The sequence below is a fragment of the Toxotes jaculatrix genome, chromosome 11 (genome assembly GCF_017976425.1).
Source record: "Toxotes jaculatrix isolate fToxJac2 chromosome 11, fToxJac2.pri, whole genome shotgun sequence".
NCBI lineage: Eukaryota > Metazoa > Chordata > Actinopteri > Toxotidae > Toxotes > Toxotes jaculatrix.
The window spans coordinates 14,174,471-14,196,511 of NC_054404.1; the positions used below are offsets into that span (position 1 = coordinate 14,174,471).

General features: G+C 38.6%; 1 protein-coding gene across 1 annotated transcript in view; it reads right to left on the reverse strand.

The window, feature by feature from the left end:
* khdrbs2 (KH domain containing, RNA binding, signal transduction associated 2) overlaps nt 1–22,041 on the reverse strand; it is a 54,997-nt gene that overhangs the window by 11,124 nt on the left and 21,832 nt on the right. Inside the window, exons 3-6 of the mRNA XM_041050253.1 lie at nt 21,673–21,789; nt 13,902–14,048; nt 5,478–5,605; nt 3,237–3,420 (exon numbers count right to left, since the gene is read on the reverse strand). Of these exons, the coding sequence (XP_040906187.1) occupies nt 3,237–3,420; nt 5,478–5,605; nt 13,902–14,048; nt 21,673–21,789 (576 nt within the window). The remainder of the gene's footprint in view (nt 1–3,236; nt 3,421–5,477; nt 5,606–13,901; nt 14,049–21,672; nt 21,790–22,041) is intronic.

A 22,041-nucleotide genomic window follows, 5' to 3' on the forward strand; every position in this document is an offset into this window, starting at 1 on the left:
AGTCCACTTCACTTCTGAACCGTTGCTATCCTTTATGAGGCACAATAATGGTCACTGTCACTGTATTAGTTTTACGACACTGACAGCACGACAGAGCCCATTAATCACTACAGTCTCCAGAGGAAACCCTGTTACATGATGACCTGCTCCACAGCAGAAACACAGCCCATGTTTATGGGAAATTCCCCCCAAACTGAGGAGTAAACAATGGCCTGTCATTCATTCACTGAACAATGAGTGCAAACTACAGGATGCACACCTAAGTACACGTGTAGGCCTGTGTGCTGGTTATGAATAAGCAATCCTATGCAAATTTGTCTCTGGCAGAAGATTGTGCAACGGTGTTAATAACTTGTTGTTGTATTGACTGTGCATAAAAGCATGAGGAACAATGCAGCTCCAAAATGCTTCGATGCAGAAAACAAAAACAATGGCTGCATCAAAGATTTAGTCAAGTGGTGGCTGGATCTTTTTCCTGCGATCTGATGCTTCTTTTACAACTTTTTATTTGATGTAGATAATCCATGAACCAGTAACATTTCTGTAACACTTTGAACAAGTTATTTCTTTTTTGCTAAAAAGGCTAAATAGTTTACTAAAGCAACTGGGATCTGTAGTTCTTAGCAAGTGTTACTCAAACTGTGTTTTTTGTTGGGGACTATTTTCAGCTGTGGATTAATACACAATTGGTTCTCCAGTAAGTTCTTACAGAGGCAGTGGATTTCAGTTAAAATGAACTACAGTGCCCGAGCTCATTGTAATGAGGAAAAATGTCACTGAGTGCAACAGTGCGGCTCGCTGTTTTTAATAGTTTTTGGACAACAATGGAGCTCCGTGGCACAGAGGAATAAGCTGTATCGGGCTTTGGATACACAGATAATACTTGTTAGTATGATCCATTTATTCTTGGCTTTGTTTTTTTTAATGGAATTTGTCGACAGTTTGAGCATTTTAAAAATCATCAACAGCCTTATCCTTTAACATGCTTAATAAAAAAGAGAGACCTCAGCCCAGGTGGCCTTAAAGTCCTTCCACAGAGTAACGTCGAAACAACACTTAAAAGCGCAAATCTGTTTTTGCTTCTGGCAGGGCTGCTTTATATGCCTTCAGTGAGTGATGGGCTGCATTCTGTACACCTGAATGGTAAAAGCTAACTTGAACAAAGAGCCTCACTCCGTGAGGAACAAAGGCAGCTGAGTGTTGGAGTAAAGGATACGGCAAGGTGAGATTTGTGGGAGAAAGATAAAGAGAAAACATTTACATTCATAAATTATAAAGCAAACAATGACACATGATAACTACCGGCTTCCTCGTGCTTTCCATTCAAGTTTTTAAATCAATACCACACTCGATTAGGTGCCATTATGGACATTCTCACAGTATCACTTTTATGAGACAGACTGACATTTTGACAGAGTCCATCATTCAACGGTCTCTGGGGAAATCTACACGATACCCATACACACTACAGTCCATACAGTATCTATCCAAAGACAAATACAGGATGTAACAACAAAGACGCGTCTACTGCTGCTGATCTATTATTGTGTTTTAGTAGACTGTACAGTGCAGGATTCTTGTAGTGGAGTAACAACAAGATTCTTGTAGTGGAATAAAAACAAGCAGTACCGCACCTTGTATACCCAGTGATTGAAAAAACACAAACAAACAAAAACAAACAAACCTGGACCTTGGCATAAAAAGGTCTTGCAACATTCTGGAAATATGTTCAAAGAAAATCATGTAATATAGAAGAAGGAAAAAAAAAGAGCAAAGTGAGATATGAGGAAAGAAAATGTTCAGGACAAACTCATCTTTCCATAATCCCCTAGTCTCTGTGCTCCCACCCTCCTTTCCAACCTCCAATTACAAAGGGAAGAAATGCCTCGCTTTCTCACTCCTCAGAAATACACAGGCTCTACATCAGAACTCAATTTGGTTTGGTAATGAGACTGCGCTTGTGCATTTCCCCATGCAGACAGCCCAATCTTCAATTGCCAGCACACATCGGGGCTTTGCTTAGCGGGAAGGCTCTAAGGAAATAGACTGGTAAAAGTGTTGCCTTTTTTCATTTGGATGAAACTTCGAGCTCACCTTGTGTAGTCTTTTTAAAATGACCTTGGGAAATTTCGAAGATCTGAGGACAAGCATACTTTAAACTAAGGCCTTGATTTAAAAAAAAAAAAAAAAGATTCCAGCATTAGTTTAAGTGAAGTGAACAAATATTTGATAGAGTCCTGGTCAAAGCACCACCTGCAGCATACCGGGACCAGTCCCTGTGGGCTGCCGTAGTGGTGGGCCCGTGGTCCATCAGAAAATCCATAAACTTTTTACGGGCCCTGTCTGTGTGCCCAGGTGCACAGCAGTCAGAAATAGCGACTGTCAGAGCAAGTGATGGAAAGATTTGTCACTGTGAATGGAGCTCAAAGCTCATACACCCATAGCCCGCAACACTGTCTAAGATGACTGAACCTGAGCCGACCGACAGATCAACAATCAGGCTTGTACAGTGAAAGACATTTGTCTTACGGATTTTTGTGGACAGGGAAAGCTCGCTGTCCCACACCAGAATGCATCATCTGTAGGATAAAACTTTTCAAAGTGGCAATGGTGACAAGCAAGCTCAGGGGACGTCCTGAGACAAAACACTTTTAGTACACAGAAAATATATTTCAAGAGACGAAGAGAGGTAGATGAAAACCTAAAACCTGAGGTAATTTTACTTTTGAACAGGAATAAAGAAATTAAATTAGTATAATTAAATTAGCATAATTATTCAGTGTTTAGTCGAATATTTATCAGCAAATCTCCACAGCAACATACACTGGATGAAGAGAAAATAATTCCCTCTTGCAAATGCATTTCATTCAATGATAACCCAGATGAAGATGAAGACGACGTAAGGTTCATTGGGATTTATCCTAACTTATCCTAACCAATGGTGAAGTCAAGCAAGTTGGTTTTAATATTGTGCTGCACAGAAGATCCAAATTCATTATAAAATGTGCAGTATGCTTTTAAAAGTGAAATGAATTAAATAAAAATATGTATAATTTCCTGCTTGCCCTAATTTTTTTTCCAAACACACATCCCTGAATGCCTCACTTCTCCGTGTAAAGCAAGGCTCATCCAGATCACATGAAAGGGGATTAAACCAAGTCTGATTTACACACAGTTCAAGTAAAATTACTATCAGCTATACTTTTCAGTGCATGTGCAAAGAGGATTGGACTTACATAGTCGTCGTATGATTCATGTGTGACTGCTAACAGCGGGACCCTGTATCCAGCACTCCCCGCTGTCCCCCTGGCTCTGGGAGCTTGTACCTCCCTCGTTAAAACAGTTGTGGGAAGTTTGCTGTGTGTCACTGCTGCTGTCCCCCGAGGTGCTGCTGCACTCCTTCCTGTGCCTCTGTGGCCCCTGGTAAAGCAAACATGGGGACAGACACGGCATCAGTTTAGCCCTGAGAATCTCACTTCACAACATGTGCAAATAAGCCGCAGAGATTTCAGAAAAAAAAAATTAGTGGAGTTAAAACAATTAGAAATCTGTTAAATCCCTCTTATCGCTGCACATGTGCAGGCTGCATGTTGGTGGTAACCTCCGCTGGCACTGGGCTTGATCTTGTAATGATCAGAGGGGCTGAAGAGTGTCACTTTGTGTTTTTCTCTGCTCTGCAAACATGCCTGTAGGATGCACTGTGGTTATTTCAATAACACGCTGGAGCACTGCCATGCCTGTGTTTGTACAAAATCACATCTCCATCTGCCTGAATCTATTGAATACACACCGGTAGCAGTCAAGCAGGTGTAGCGCTCAAAAGGAGTAAAGACTTATTTAATATTGTCCAACAGAGAGACACTAAAGGCTGAAGGACTTGGGTAGGCACAAGAAATTTAAGGTGGATTGTTTCTTTTTATGGCAGTGCGACTGTCCAGCAGCAGGACCACAGCAACACCACTGGGACTGCAGGGTGGATTTAGCATCGCAAAGCCGTCTATTGTCTGCTAACTTACATTTTAACAGCAGCATGATGTAGGTGGGCTAGGATACCCTTTCTTCCCCTGGCACATTCTTTACTAGGTAGCAGCTCATTGTGATCCAAAAATACAAACACTCAAAGGGGAATTACTGGTGCATATTTTTCATGGAGATTTACAATAATTGCTTATCGGTGTGCCATAAGGAGAAAATCTGGGCAGGGAAGTGGCCGCGGTGGTGGTGACTTTAAATTGGGAGCGTCCCATGCTACTGTTGGATTTAGAGCATCAACATGTGCTGCCTGAATTAGGCCAGGCTGCCATGGCAAACTGTACCTACTTACTCCTGACGGACCGCCACGGCTCAGGTAGATTACGGAAAATTTGCTCTAAAAACGAACTATAAAGGCGACTGGAAGAGGCAGTGCGTTTCACACAAGCAGCTTCATGCATGGCTAAGCCAATCAAATGCTCTGTGCCGCGGCCGGGCCTGCCTACATCCTTAAGTCCTCTTGAGCTGCAGTACTCAGAAAACCAGTAATATGTATTTATCAGGAAGAGTACTAAGTGATCAAGAAGACATAAGTGGAAAAAATTAAAAAGGAAAATACTATTTAAATCTATTAACTACCACCTAAGGAAAAGAATGAGTTTATATCATAAAGAGAACTACCCTGTGTTAGCAGTTATATAATGTCTTCTGTGGCTCATGGGAGCTCGCTCTCTTTTCCCTTCCTCTCAACTTTCTTTGGAGAAACAACTCATTAACAATAACCAGGGGGATGTCTCGACATAAAAACATCAAAAAATGAGCATGTTTCAATCGTCTGATGTTTGATTTTATCAATTAATAACAAAAACAGGGGTTTTACGTTTGTGTATTTAGATCTGTGGATAAAGTGTTTTGCCAGTACTATGATTAAATTAGTAAAATACATTTCTTATTGCTTGTTTTTATCATAATTGAGTCAGAGAATATGTTTTCACTTCAGAATCTCAGTATTTTTCCATAAAGATTCTGCATGGACTGTCAAAATAAGAGTGTCCGTCTTTCCTGTCATTCCTGCACTTATAAAGAAAATGATGGATTAAAAAAAGTATTAAAGGAAAGTTTCTGAAGTTCTGAAGTCTGAGAAAATAACCCCGATGATGTCACCAGGGTTACCTTGACTTTGAAACTTGATCAAGTCGAACAACTGGCTTTGTTTTTGTTCAGTTTTTTTTTTTCCCTTTGATTTCTTGCAAGTCCCCCAATGTTATGAAAATGCAATACTAAGTACTAAGTACATATTGATTTTATATCATGTGCAGATATTTACTGCAGATGTGCTTTGAGAGGAAAACTTCATTTTCTCTCTTAGATTTTGTAAAAAAACAAAAACAAAAAAAAAACAGTAACCTTCAGAATTAACTTCAAGAAGCTTTGATTATTGATTTCACAAAAACACTCAGCTTCTTTCAGGGCAGCTTTTTACACAACTGCGACCTGCGCTTTACCTTGTGGATACTGTGGTTGCCGGTCGTACGCTCCTCCCTGCTGCACTCCTCCCTCTGCTCGACTCGTCAGAGCCGTTCAACAGGGAGAGCTCTCTCAGTTGCTCCTGTCTGATCTCGTCATTGTAGTCCTGCGGGAAAAAAAAACAGCATGTCTCATATGAAGAGGAAAAAAAAAAACAAAAAAAAACAAGGACATTTGTCTTCTGACTGCAACAGATGCTCACAACAGCAGCGAATGTCATCAAATTAAAATGATCTTGACACGCACAGTAAAACACATGGCGTTCCTGAGCATTGAATACTCAATGAAGACTGTTTTCTTTGGTTATGTTTGGACCCAAAATGCAGGGAAGGTTGGGATTAGTAATGTAGGACAAGACAATAAATATTCCTCAAAGGGGCTGTGGATTCACTGTTTGCAGTACTTTTGCATGATTAAAAAGGGAAAAAGGGGATAAACCATTCTGTTTCTGCTCTGCAGAACCAGTGTGAATTTTTATTTTTACAACAAATTTCCTCCCGGATGGCTGGAAGACAAAATAATGTCTAAACAAGGAAATCAAGAAAAGATTTCCAAATAATTTCACAAGCCTTTACATTGAGAAGAAAGACAACATAAAAAGGAAATAAAATAAAAAGAATAATCCTCCTTCCCCCTTTAAAGCAACATAAAAGTATTCTTTACTTTGTTGGCACAGCCTGTAATTGACAGTTTCAACAACTTTGTGTGGAATATCGTCGTCTTGTGATTGTGGACAATTATTCTCAACCCGTTATCAAACATGATATGGATCATTACACAGCAGATAAGGGAGTGGACAGTGCAGTATTCATTATCTTGTCACTGCTGACAGATAAACAGGCTTATTTCTTAGAAACTCTCAAGCCAAACCCACAAGATTTTCTACACTGGACAAAATGTTTTTGTAATGACAACAAAGGCAGAATCTTATTTCTTTGTCAAAGTTTTTGATGGCCATCTTTTGTAACTTCTCTTTTTGTTTTCTGACTGCTCAATGGGACGTCATGCACTGACAGCAAGAAAGTCCCAAAAACATTTGCCTCGTCCAGAACAAATTTTTTAAAACACATCATTACAAAGTTCAAATTATTTAAACTCTGACCCATCCACTTTGAGTTTTCATCATTCACCAAGTTTCCAGAAAAGTGATACAGCATGAGAGTCGGAAATAATTTCCCCTGGTCTACATTAATCATTACTCTTACTCTAGTCTTTACAACCATGGAGTCAATGACATCTTTGTGTGAGCATTAATCCAACCAATAAATTAACTGCACATTGATTCATGAGATACGATTCTGTCCAGAGTGCACTGATAAGTGAAGGACTAGATAACTTTAATGGCTGTGCAGGTTCTGTGCGAGTTAGATTACGGCTCACATGTTCAATATAATATCATATTCTGTTGAATTAATGTCACCTTTTCATTTTTTTACACCCCCATTGTCATTTTCCTCTGTGTATTTCCATTATGTTATATCTATAAGCCCACCTACACCTCACTTAGTCATGAGGATATCACAGCGGAGTCTTTGCCCACTCTGTGATTTGCATAGTTTTGACACTGAATGTGATCAAATCCTCAACAAACAGCTTTTATTAGATTCAAATCATTTTGTGTGAACACCCGAAATTGCAAAACTAATTTATTTTCCAAATGTGTGAAAAGTAACTCCTCTTGTGGACTCATTATCAGGCGTCAACTTTAGAAGCCAAATCTACAATCAATAATTTTCCTCTGGACCTTTAATTCAGCTCGATAATGTCGGCGGGTCTTTTCAGCATGAGCTGTTCATTTTCAGCTTTTACCACAATATCTCAAAAAGTCCCTCTCTGCTCATAAATGTTTCTTACTGAATTTTTTTTTTTTTTTTTTAAACTTGGATGTTTGAGCTTCACTGTGCAGAATGATGTATGTGCAGCGTTGGACACTAAAAGCCTGTTTTCAAATTCCTCTGCTGCATGAGGAAGGTTTCTCTGGGGTTACCTTAGATATGAGTTCATAAAACGTGGATGTGAGCTTGAGGTTGTAGTTCAATATACAACATACACAAGTGTGATGTGGAAACTTGAAGCCTTCACTGCAAATTCACAGAAAAGGTAGAAGACTTGACTCGTGTCAAATGGTTAAAGGTCCCCTATGCAGCTGGGTCCCTGTTTTGTTTGCTCATGTGTACATGTGTGACGCGATACACATTTCAGCCGGGCATTGTTCACTATTCCACTGATCAACAGGTACGTGCCAACACGGACACTGAGGAAGAAAACTGCAAACCAATAAACTCGGATGTAAACACTGCAGGTTTCAAACTTTTGATAAAAGTGAGCTTCGCAAATGTTTTATGAGGAAGGAAATATATTCAACATGCTTGTTAAACCTCGAGGATACACATTATGTGCCTTGGTGAGCAACAGTGAATGCAAATAAGAAAACTCCACAGGGCACCTTTAAACTCTGCATATTCATAGATTCAGATTTTTCAATGCGGGAGAGGGAGTAGATGTCACTTTTTAGAAGTTCTAACTAGTTAACTGAGCTTTTTTTTTTTTTGGTGAAAATCAGACAAATGATTTAAAAAACAGTATTTTTAGAAGTCGTAAATCCTGTCTGGAGGGGATCTTTAAAATCTAGACTTTGATCCTGGACTAAATGAAACCAGAACCTCACATTTTTGTGTATGGTCATTTTTCATGACCGTAGATTGATATTTGATATTCTTCTATACACAGCAGAATCTTGGATTCTTGGAAAAATGACGCCAAATTATTCAGGTACCGATGCAGCGAAACACTAACAGCAACGCTTCATTAAGTCACAGTATATAACGCTTTGTCACACCTAAGCATTTACTGTTTTATTTATTTATTAAATATTTCAAAGGTGGTGATATGTAAAAGGAAATAATGGAACAGAGAGGGGGAAAGACACAATAAAGGTCCCCAGACAGAGCCAGTGACACTGTGATCACAGTAGTCTGTATGGTATGTACCAAAGGACTTCATATTTATACACCAGTACTCCACCCTGAATTCTGTTTGAAAAAAGTAAAAACACATACATAGGATGTCACCTTGCCACAGCTCTTCATTCACAGTAACAGGATACTGTCACGCAGGCACCATATGTCGAACAGATTTTCAAACTGAAGTGTTTCACACTCACATGTCATGTAAAAAGAAATCCTTGTGGTGGATTTCCAAAACATTTGACACACTGCACACGTGCTCCTCTTGTTAAAGGGGCAATGTGTAAGAACTGGCCAACTGTCAAATTCATACTCCAAACAAACAGGGGGCAGCGTATTATCAGAAAGCTAGGTTTTTGCTGTGTCTCAGAGCAAATGGCTGCAAGCTTAGACTGTATAGCCTACTTCCAGTTACTACTACTTCATCCTCTCATGTTTGACTGATGGTAGACTGGATGCTACAGTGACTCACTATTGCCTCTTGTGCTACAAAGTGGTATTACGATATGGGGTGGGCCAGGACTAGCTGGTTGGCATGCTAACGTCAGTAGATATCTCTGCAACGTAATACAAAGATGTCTTTGACATAACATCAGAACTGTTATTTCTTCACATTCTGTTGATAACTGTAGTTAATTTTTGAATGTTTTAAACTAAAATACTCACATATTTCCCCTTTAATGAATTAATAACAAAGCGTTCTGTTGGTCTGAAGGAGACTGGCAGAGCTTTTAATTGGAAAGCTGGCAGCTTATCCGAGGCACAACAAATCTGCCAAAGCTTGTAAAAGTTGACTGTTGACAGAGGCGTTAACATGAGTATACAGAGATAAACCCCATGCTGAGGCTTCTCGGGTCAGACTGTTTGCTCACTGAGATTAATTCTGACCATGCATGACCTTGTAAATATAAAGTTAGACTTTTAAGGGGTCAACACATGAAGCATGGCGATACCAGACACTTTGGGTCTACCTGCTACGAGTCTCTGTTACTGTCTGATTTCTTCCCCTGTGCATACTATCTTATATCTCAGTGATATGAGTCTGCTGGCTACATGACCCTTTGTGTAAAGATACACACAAAAATTAATTCAGCATTTTTAAGATAATCAATTTCAGTGGATTTAATCTTTAACTATAAGAGATGTTGTCAATCCAGACCTCCCCTGAAACTGTGATGGGATTTTACTGTGTAAATATATTTCTCCAACAGACACAAAATATTAAATCAAAGAAAACAAACCAATGCCAGCTTGTGACCTTTGTTGGATTACTAATGTGGTCTAAGACTGTTGTGTTCCCAAACATGGTGCATTCAAGGTGAACTACAGAAGTAGCTACAGGGACTATTTGATCCATACTATTTTTTATAACTATACTGCCATATCACATATCATGTCTGATGGACATATGTCAGGAGATGCTCCATTTTTTTGAAGGACAGAGTTAAGGATTCACTTGTAGCACATTGTATATTCACAGACAGCAGATTTATGGCACATGGTGATGGCGAATGAACTGATTTCAGTTTCCAACAGCTAACAAAATGTGTGTTGAAATGTATCTTGTGTGTGAGATCAACTGATCCAAGGTACTAAAACAATCTCCATCCGTTAAAGGACCTCACAGCCCTCTCATTTCTGGTGCTCAGCCTGTTTTAGAAAATTCTCTATCGCAGCTCAGGTTGTGTCATGTCCACAGTGCTGGATGGGCTTATTTAAGCGTGTGAGACATGTTCCCTTACACTACTGGCACACAGGTCATCATCAACACGCAATTTGCAGAGTTTCACAAGCACACACTGGTATTGCAGAAATGGCACCCTCGCACAACAAATGCGTTTCAATCCTTAAAAAAATACTGTACAAAAACACAAATGGTCCTGAATGATACTGTTTAAAAAAAAATTCAAAGCAGTGGGAGAGGAGACTTCAAGAAGTCAGATTTTATCTTTAGTGTCATCGTTTGCATTTTTAGATTCACCACACCTCTTGGAGAATACAAGAATGTTTACAGTGTGCAGCAGACGTGGTTCACAGATGGGCACAGCACAGAAAAGATGGCAGGAAGATGCCAGTTTCTAAACTGTATATTTTCAACTTAACAAGGTCTGAAAAATCTTCACAGCACATGCTGTCTTGCCTAACAACCTACTGAAAACACATCAGGCCAGTTGATCCAGAGGCTCAGAAGCAGCCACCCAGCTGCAGCAGCTATTATTCTGCATCTTGACATGACGTTTGTAAAGTTTTGTACTGTATCTTTGTACAATTCTCAGCATGAACTGGCCTTTTCATTTCTTGACAAAAGAACTCAGTTGGGAGTGGATCATTCTTTTCTTTTTTTGGTACATGAATGAATCTTCATCTATACTGATATGGACTTGTACATTTTAGTTTATTGTGATGCCTCATTTTAAATCCGGAGAAGAATCAATGCTACTATTGATGCAGCACAACATAAGTGAACATTTTCCACACCTGAAATTTTCATACATTTATATATTGTGTGCTATGAGAGAACCAAATCTGCTACTTTTCAAAGTCAGCTCAACACATATTGCACCTCCCTCGTTTCCACTGGGAAATTGGCCATGCATTGTTAAGAACACCTGCAGTCTGGATGTATGCTGCACATCGTAATGCAGATAATGACATACAGCAAGTACGCGTCTGCAAGGCCAGACCAGCCTTTAGTGTTGCTGTTCAGGTTTCTTCATTGGGAGCATATGGATTGTGTAAATTACATTCAAAGTAACAACAAGCAGACCTGTGTCAGATTTAATAGCAGCTGACTTTATGTAAAAACAAATTACTGCCACATATCTTGTTCAAGCATCTGTGTCATCCCCCCATCTGCCAAAATGCTCCCCATCGCAGTTTGGCCCGAGATGAAGGCCACAAACTCATCCAGCTGAGAGTAGGATCGCCTGTCCTTCTCCAGTACTTCTCACTCTCAGCCTGTATGTACACTAGTCCACTGATTAGGTTCCTGATTGCCTTTTTTTTTTTCTTTCCTCTGGTGCATACTGTATCTCTGAGCTGACAGGACTGATAGGAGTCATATTTTGCTTCACGGCAGATCTGAGGGCTCCGGTTAAGACAAGCTTCCTTTTCTCAGTCATTCTTTTCTTTGATAAAGCGTGCAGTCAGACAAACTGCACTTGTTGGTGGCCTGTATGTTCTATTTCTGCTCAAAGCTAAATGAATAACACAATATACCCTAATTACCCATTGAAAATTCTAATTGGAAATGGATGCACAGCTTGTTCACATGATGCATATTTAAGATTTATAACAGAAGATATGTCTGCACACCACATAAGGAGCGTTTTCATATCGGATGAAAAGAATGTGTATTTATTTTTCCTGGTTTGTAGATGTGAGCTCAGTGGGAGCTCAGTGGGAAGCAGGTTTTGTTAAATTATAGGGGTAAGACATTTATTTTCAGACATCATGGGGTGATGCCATATTAAAATGAATTTTACTTTGCTAGAAGACAGAACCCATTTGAGTTTTTGTTCGAAGAAAGGAGTGCTGCACAAGTCACCCGCTTCAGCTCACATGCTTTGGTTTTGCATATGCAGCAGTACTTGCCAAGGCCTCAAAACAGAGTCTGATGTGTAAAACCAGTGTAGTTCCAACCACATCCACACATTTACATTACTTAGCAAGTTCTTAAATCCATGTTGATAATCTACAGCCAAATCAATCTCCACTAGCGCTTCACAAATGATTGTTGTTTCACATGAAGTCATATTCACTCCTAATGCACAGTGCAGCATTAACAAAACAACAGCAGGACGCACTTGCTATTCTCCACCACAGGAAGGAAATATTTGTCGCTGTAGATACTGACAGATGCCTGTTGTGTTACATTATGTGCAGTTTATTTGCAATCCTGTGAGATCCCTGAAGTAGCACGTGTGTGGTATTAAATAGCATGGTATGCTCTGTATTTTTTATGTTTATGTTGACACCCATGTTTTCAGTTTGGATTAAAATTTATAATGATAAATCAGCATTGTAGGGTTTTATTGTCCACTTCCTCCTGCATCTAACTGGTATTGGATGTCCCCAAGCAGGGCATTCATCTCCACAGTAATGATTTTCAGCCCTTTTGTCTCTTAGTAAAATATTACTGAATTGGTTCCTTCCTAGTTACCCTGCATCATTAGTTCTGCAGGAAGGTTTTCACAAAAGATTCAAACTTTTCCCTGGTCTAAACTGTCTGAACTTATTGAATGTGTGTTAAAGCTATTTAAAAAGAAATGCATTACAGCCAATCCTGTGTGTAAACTAATTAGAAAATGTGGCTGCAGTTCTACAAGAATAATTCAGAGTACAATACCTCATCTTTTCTCAAGGTACTGCAATGAAACGAGAGCTGAGATTCTGCCAGCATATTTACAGACGGATAAAGCATCAAATAAATACATAAAAGCCCCTGCTGATATGAAAAGAACAAGAGAGCCAGCTGACCCTTTTATTTGCGTGGATCGCACAATGCAAAGAACAGAACAAATGGGACGTTGATTTCTGAGAAAATGCACATCTAGTGGACATTTACAATACTATCCTTCCCCAAATCCGTCTTTTACAAGGTAAAAGTAATAGAGTAATATTACAAGGTAAAAGAAGGATTTCACTTTCTGGATGTATGCAACATGGTACAGCAGTGGCCAGCTCTTTTTTATGACCTAATTTCTCATGCAAATTGGTTGCACCAGCAGGTCATGAGTGGTGGGTTCATGAGACTCACTGAACTAGCTAGCAGCCTGCAAAGAGCAAACACAGTATTTTCCATGAAAGCTTACATGCAGAAACATTAGATTAATAGCCCTGCATTGCTTTACTTGTTTTTTAGCAGACAGTGCAAAGTAATTTGTATGTGGAAGGGTATGAACTGCTCATTGCAATTGCAGTATCATCATCGCCCTGGCCCAGTGAGCAGACATGCTTGTAAGAACATTGACTCAGTATAGGAAGATGCACAAACTCCATAAAGTCGACTCATGCAGCACAATTCCACTATTAGGCTTGTCACATTTGCAAAGCTTGATTAATATTTACAGCTTAGACTCAGCAAGAGTACACAACATGAACATTAATTATTGCTAAGTTCTCCAGGCTATAAGTTGCTTGAGTGTTGCGAGTTGTTCCATACTGCACTTTAATTGCTGAATACATTATTTTTCATTTGTAAGTAAGGGCCTGTAGTGTACAGCATTGGCTATAATGCAGAGAAAAACGTATATCTCACTCTCATGTAAACAAACCCTGGATACTGCACAGAATACTGGATACTTAAAAAGCTGTTTCCTTTTTGTTAATAAGCCCAGTGGAGAAATTAACAAGTCAGCAGTGATGACTGAAGTTCATATATGACATAGGAATAAAAATTAGGAAGGAAAAAATAAGGAGAAATATTGAACTCACTGGAACTAGGAATTTTTTAATCTCCTCCAAGGCGTGACTCATGCGGGAATAGGCCTCACCAGGTGGAGCAAAGACTTCAATTAAAACATGAAGATCATTACTCAGATGGGCATATTTGGCCTCTCCGCTTTTCCTTAATTCTTCCTCCTATGAAAAAAAGAGAGCAAGTGAAGGATTTGTGTCCATAAAATTCAAATGATTAGCATCCATAACATCTAATAATATTACTCTATTATGCTAACTGTAATAAATACCACATTAAAATTTTTTAATTAACACGTAATAATGCTACTACAATTACTGTTGTATAATGATGTTTCAATCGGGTATTTTCACGTCAGTGTTCTGTATATTGTGCTTTGCAGGTTGACAAAACAAAGCAGGTAAACTGCTCTGATGTTGAATGAAAATTATTATATGTTGATTTTATCTTTAAACCCACTGCGCAAAGACACGTCAGAACGACATCTTTTCTATGTTGTTTTTGCATGTCCAATTTTGATCCCCTGAAGGTGCAGGTCTTTTTTCCAGTATTGACGTCCACAGGACCTCAGAATAAGGGATAATTGTAGTCCAAATGTTGTTGTTGTGGATGTTTTTTCTAAGTCAAATTTAAACTCATTTTAGACATCGTTTTTATACTACTTCTAGACTTTGTGCATAACTGTAGTCTCATTTCAGAAGGTAGCACACTGTTCCAATTCATTTTCCTATAGCTTCATTTGATTGTCTCAGCAGCAGGTGACAACTGGAAACACATTCAAAGGTGTAATGCATTTCCAGTTTAAACCTGCTGCTGAGCCAACGAAACTACAGGAAAATTAACTGGTACAGGAAACGGGTCCTCCACCTTCTGGAAACATATGGGACTACAGTTATACACAGAGGTTTACAATAAATCACAATTCAGTCCCCACTCATTTATTTCCATCTTTATTTTTGTTAATCACTGGCACAAACATGTCACTAATAAAGCTTTTGACTTTTGAATTTCCTACCAACTACCAGTAAAAACAAGGAACATGAATTTAATGGCTTGCATGTGGACATTGCTTCAATGTTGTGCATCAGTTGAAGCCAACATGCCTTACTTTTGATTGTCTGCCAAAACTAAATGAAAGTGATAGTCAACAACTACCAGTAAAAGAAAAAGAAAAATAAATAAATATAAAAATACAAATAATTACACAGCCCATCTTGCTTGGGTCTGTACCACAACAAATATATAACAATAAAAATTTTAAACAATAAAAATTAAAGTGCTAAACTTTCAGATGCTCTGAAGCATGCATCCTTATGAACTCCTCTGTGGCAGTGTCATCAAATTTCATGACTCCATCTGAACGAGTAGAAAAGACAAATTTTTAGAAATATGCAAAGGCAATCTACAGTCATACTGTACTGCTCTCACGACACGTACCCTTACCTTACGCACAAATATGGTGACTACACAAATACCTTAAACAACAGTACATTACATAAAATGTAATGCGGCTAAAACGAAAACAAACTCTACTAAATAATGCGCAAGTTAGCTTGTTCCTATCGTAGCTACTAACATAGAATGCTAACAACACAACACAATAAACATACCACTTTGAAACTACACACACACAATACTTACAGACTATTATGTTCCCTGGCTGAAACGTGTGCAACCACATTAACCAACTTTACGAGCCCATTTCTATGTTACTGACTTAACTTATTGACTGAAGCAACGGAACAGAGCGGAGATGCGAATAGGAACATAAACAGAAAGAGCGCTCACTCTGTCACCGTTTCCAACAACTAAGTACAGAACACTCACTCTGTTACAATTTCCATGAACCAAAGGAAAATATATCTTTTACATTTTTATATTTTTTAACACTTTTAACTTATGAACTTTAAATGTTATTTTTAACCTTTAAAGACAGCACACATACACTAAGTCCCCATATTTGTAAACAAAAATATGATGCCTCTGCATCCGCTACCAATGCTGGATTAATACATCTATGTCACCACCTGCCTGCCGCTTGGCTCGCTAGCATGTAAAAAGCTTAGCGAATTTAGCTTAGGTTAGCTACCAGCCTTGCTCTGGTGGGTGAGTACTGACTTTGCGGCCGAACAGTGCTTGTTCACGTTAAAGCTCCAGCAAACGTGAACACTTTTTAGGCACTACGGTCGTTTTCAGAAGTAATTCCAATTCCGTTTTAACTATGGCCAGTGTTTAGCTAACGTTAGCTGGTCGGATGACATGCAGTGCCACAGCAGGTTTAGGTAGTTTAAAACAGCAAAGCTAAAACAACTAACACTATAAATACATAAATAAACATAAAATGAACTAACCTGACCGACGTTACTTTCAACTTAGTGGAAAACGATGTTTTTTGATGTACGCTGAACAGACACCCACAGCCACTTGCTTCCACTGTTGAGATAAAACCATAGACATCGCGCCAAAAGCTTGGCGTGTTGCCTCGGCCAATCAGAGTGGCGTTTACTAGTCGGGTTATGACGACGTGCTGCCTCAGCCAATCAGAGTGGCGTTGACTGGTTGAAATCTCTTATGTACCATGAAATTATTTTCTGAAGCCTAATTTCCAACAAGTTGCATTTCCAAATAAATAAATGAATAAAACATAAATAAATAAATAGATTAATTAATTAAATTAAAACGAAATAAACCAGTAGAGGTAAAAACAGAAAATGTAAAATAACAAAATATCATGTACTCAAATAATTAATAACAAATAATGTCTAATTACAAATAATCTATATTCATATTCATTAATCATGTTGAAAACAACAATGTTACAGTACATTGGTATTGCGGCCATGTTATTAGCTTTGCAGGTATTTGGTCATAAACCAAAGACACTTCGCTTCACATTGCTTATTGCTTATTCTTAGAGCCATGCTGCTAGTTTGGTTAAAAATCTACATGTAGCCAGATGGTATATGCTCTCAAATCTTTTTGAGAATGAAGAGATTTTGATGATTTTTTTTCCTCCTTTTATCATAAGTATCTCTTGGCTATGCAGGCTACAACCTACAGTAACATTTATGATTTAGTTTCAAGAGAAGGAGGCACTTGAGCAATCACTACATTCATCACCAGGAAGACACTTGTGCCACATTGAGAAACATCTCTGAATGATGTGTGGCTTCACTTGCGCTAGGATTAACTTCTAGAGAATAACTGCAGCTCATTTGACAACTACAGACAAAAATGACAAGAATAACAGACTAGACAGTAGAGCTCTGATATAGATTCTGGCAGTGGGGATACTGTTAGTGAATGTTTTTCTGATGGAAATTGAATTTTGCAATTTGTAATTTTCTGATTCTGTGAAGAATGCTCTGCAGACACTGCTCCAAAACAGCTCCTGGAAATGTTTAAATGGACAGATATCCTGCGACCCATACATGGCATTTAGTTCAAGTCATCTTGATAGTCAGTAAATGATTTGGTGACCTGTGGGAATCCTTAAGAATGACAGAAATATTGTCCTAAAAAGGTACACCCAAGGGACAAAGAATTACTCTATCAGAAATCTGAAATCACACACATCTCACACAGAGGAGAGGACAGGTGCATTCAAAAGAACCTTTACTTAGTGTCTAGACAGACATACACTCACCAACAGTTAGAATGAAGCAAACAGTAACAGAAGTCAAAAATGTCAACTACTGCATATGTACAAAAAAGAACAAGAAGTAACGAGATGGGAGGCAGCAGACCGATTAACTGCTGAAAAGCATGTCTAGCAGGGAGAGACCCCTTCAGGGCACCTGGCGGAAAGGTGGGGTATTGCAGGTTTACTGTATAAAAACTAACATATAGAGGCCTTTCTGTGTGTACTTTTATGTCTATACAGTATGAGGACAGGTTTGAATTTTAAACCATTTCAGTGAGGACATTTTGGGAAAGTGGAAACATTTTGCCTGGTCCTCACCTTCTGACACACCTTAAAATGGCTGTTTGAGGGTTAAGACTTGGTCTTAGGGGTAGTGTTAGAGTTGGGTTTAGCTTAGGATTAAGGTTAGGCATTGAGTTTTGATGGTTAAGGTTAGAGTTGGGGGCTAGGCAATGCATTATGCCAATGAGTGTCCTCACAAAAACCAATGCACAAATGTGTGTCTGTGTGTTTTTCAGTGTGGGGGAGACCAAGGAGGTGGGAGAGAAAGATGATGAAAGATGATCACTATGGCAATACTACATAGAGTATATTAAAGCAGCAGGTGCAATGCTTTTTCAGATGTTTTTTTTTCCCATTAATTATAACATTACTCTGTCTGCACACCAGGAACATAAGTATTAAGAAAAAAAATTGGTAAGGAGTCCTTTTATCAAATTAGAAATTCCATCATAATTGTCACCATAAATGGCACTAAATAAGATCAGTAATGTAAGAGACTTTTTTCACTGCATGTATTTCGACTTGTTATATCGGGAAAAGCACAGATGAAATTAACATTAATGATACCAGTATTCCACTGAGGTGCTCCAGATTTAGCCCCGTGAGTGTGTGTACACTTGCTTATTGGTGTGGATCACTGGGACAATCAACTGGAATGGGTATTCATTAATGCTATTAGTTACACCTGTGTTTTTCGTGCTGTGATAAGTCAAAATATCTATGTAAAAGGCCTGTCGGGAATGTTCACTGATGCAGACTCCATTAACCGATGAAGACCATGAGAAACAGTTGAACGTTCAATGGTCTAATATGCTAAACTAAGATGGCAAACATGATAAATATTACATCTGCTAAACATTAGCATGTTAGCATCCACATTATGAGCATATTAGCATACTGATGTTAGCATTTAGCTCTAAGTACTAAATACAACTGCACAGCAGAGGCTTTATCAGTTTGCATAGGACATTTTAAAACTGAGCTTACAAAATGTTTTAAAAATGAAAAAAGAGCCAAGGTCTCAGAAGATAAATGAAAAAAAAAGAGGCAAAAAATGTGACTGTTCACTTTGGATGGGAGGTATTGAGTTAAATCAACTCTGTGAGAAGGCACTGTTGTAAGCAAAAGATCAATCCAAGCTCCTACTGCAAACCAAAGTCTGATAACAAGAAGTGCATTCACCTTTTAGTCTTAACCCAGGCCCTGAGGGGCCCTACCTGAGGCTTCACACTGGCTTTAAATGCTTAAAAGATTTGGAATATAGCTCAGGGCCAGTCCTAACTGTGTTTTAAAAGAAAACAGTTACATCATAAAATCCATTCTCCACTGAACAAATAATCAGAAGCCATGTCAGACTTGGAGTGGAGACATTTCTTCTACTTGTACCAGCTACAAATGCAGCTCCCGTATTTTGAACAATGTAGAGATTATTCAGTCTTCTCAAAATAAAGATTTTTTTTAACCTGTATTCATTCACTCTGCACCACAGCGATTGGGTGTTGAGTGCCTTGCTCAAGGACACTTCGATTCAGTGAGAGTGCCACTCGTGCACTCACCCAGCCAATCCGAGGATTCAAACATTTGTCCTTGCATCACAGGGCCATTGTCTACCCTCTGGGAGAAATCAGCTTTAATTAAAACTTGCTCCAAAATTTCAGCAGGCTTCAGATCCTCTGTCAGAGAGCCTACGTCATAATGGATCAGATCAAAACATGCAGATGATTGTGTCTCTTAGTCGTTTCAGTGGTTTGTCACTAAAATAAATGTTTGAGAGACTGTTTTACAGCAAAGAGAGAGAGTTACACATCAGTCACCATGACTGCAGTATGCCTGTGTGTTTAATCAATCGACATTATATGTTTGCACTGCTATAAGGACTTTAGGAAATAAAATTTCTCTCTAACCTTGCAGTGTTTGCTTTGACTAGTGGTACACAGAGTAAGAGAGGTGAAATAAGGACTCTCTGCTTTAGCGCTATGACTCAGCACAGTGTTAAACAGGCTTAATACCTGTGCACATGTTGTAATATTGACCATGTGGTCTAATATAAGTTGGTGGGCTGCTCTGATGCAAAATCTCCAAACCTGAGATATTACGTTACAACTGGACTGATGCACCCTACTGAGGAACTGGATGAGATGGCAGAAATGTGTGATGTCAATGTGCTTTTGCGTGTAATGGGACTTTGGACTATCTCTGTACCACACTGCCTTCTGACTAGGCTGCTTTGAATGGCATCCAGCCTTTCAGCCACAACCTTCAGGCATCAGTCTCAGGTTGTCAGTCCTTCAGACTGGCTCAGACTGTACACAAAATCAATATCACGGACTCAAAACACCAAGCTAAATCCAATCGTTACATAGCCATCCTTTGGTGAGAGACAACTGTTAATGGTCTATTATTTTTCCTCAGTTCTGCACACAGCATGTGTCTCCCTCAGACTGAAACTGATGCTGTACTGTGCCGAATCACAACCTAGGCATTGCATACATGTTAGGTATGCGATTCTTATAGCTGTTATGTTGCTGACAGTTTAGCTGTTAACATTTTACCACCTTCTTACTTAATTTTTAATTTTATACGTCGAAGACAAGTTAATTCAGCACATGAGTAAACTGAGTGGATTTAGTGGCAGAAAGCCAAATTTTTAAATTAAGTCTTGACTAAGACACATCCAAAAATTAATAGTAATGTAACGTTTCAGTGCTTTCAGCCTCTGTCAAAATGAAGACTTTCAGCTTTGAAGTTAGGCTCGAATGGAAGTCCATGTGAAAGGTGCGGTTACTAATCACAAAGCTGCACAATTATTGTCGAACTTTTAGTTTCATTTAGTTGATTGTACCTTTTCATAAGCAAATACGGGAGCTGGATGTTGGAAAAAAAATGAATACTACAGTATGCAGCAGGTACAGAACATAAAGTGCAATGTATAACAGGTGAAAAAGTAAGAAAGTTTGCCAGTATTTTCATTTATAATTTCTTAACTTCAACTTTTACTTTAAAATTAACAAGAATCCTTGAAGTGCTCATAAAAAAACTAAAAACATTTATATTTCCAAGAAAACTGGGAAAACTTATAAATACTACAATTATATAATACTATGATATTATATTATTATAATTACAATGATACCACTACCCTAACCCACTTTTATATAAAGTCTATGGGCAAGATCTGCTAAGGGGAAGATTGTGTGATAAGATCAAAAGCTCCAGAACAGCTATTGAATGGACCTTGTGGTGAGATTGCTTGTTCAGCTAAATAAACTGCATTCAATATGTACAGGTGACAACTAAAACCACTGTAACAGCTCCTGCAATATTTTCCTGTCAACGTGTTTCTGAAATATTGAAATGCAGCTACAGTTTCACCAAAGAGGTGGTAAGACGGCACGCCTTTTGTCATGTCTTGATGTCTGAATCGGAGGCTACAGTAATGATAGCGATGTAACTCTATAGCAGTACACCCAGACCTGTTAAGAGCGTGAATACCAGATCCAGCAGGCTGTCTGTGTACATGCTCAGATAAGTTTGGCTCCAGGGGCCAACAAGTCAGCAGGATAAATGACTCTGGCAAAGAGATTCATTACTTTGCATTCATAATTGACTATTACAGAATATGCTGTTGAACAACACACAGAAAAATATTCCCATTTTCTCCTACATATGGCTGTCATCAGAGAGCTATTAATTCTGCTCTGGGTGCCATTCATCTTAGTTACAGCTCAGATGATGTTTGTTAGAATATTCTTCTGTGCTTTGATGGAATTTCAAGAGCTTCACTTCTGTAAATATTTCCATTTGATCTATATCTTGGACCAGTCAAACAACCATATTTCAGCACAAATCGATATTTTTCATACCTTGCCTTTATCCCTCATGGACCCTTTGCCGAGGATGGACATTTTCACTCCCGTTTCCTCCTGTAATCGTTTCATGGAATTTCCCCGTGGTCCCAGCAGCTTCCCAACAAAATTAAACTGTAACAAAGAAAGGAGAAAAGAAGCAATCAGAAGCCTTATTAATGCTTTAAACATACAGTACATAAGTAGAGTACGAATAATGAAAAAGCTGATTTATATGTCAAGATAAACATTTCTGAAGCAACCTCTCTATTTACATCTTGGACATAAAAAAAAAATTCGGAGAAAAGGTTAACCGTAAAATGTATTTGCCAGCCATTAGTCATTTATTATCAATATAATCTCACATTCCATTCACCATTCATCATG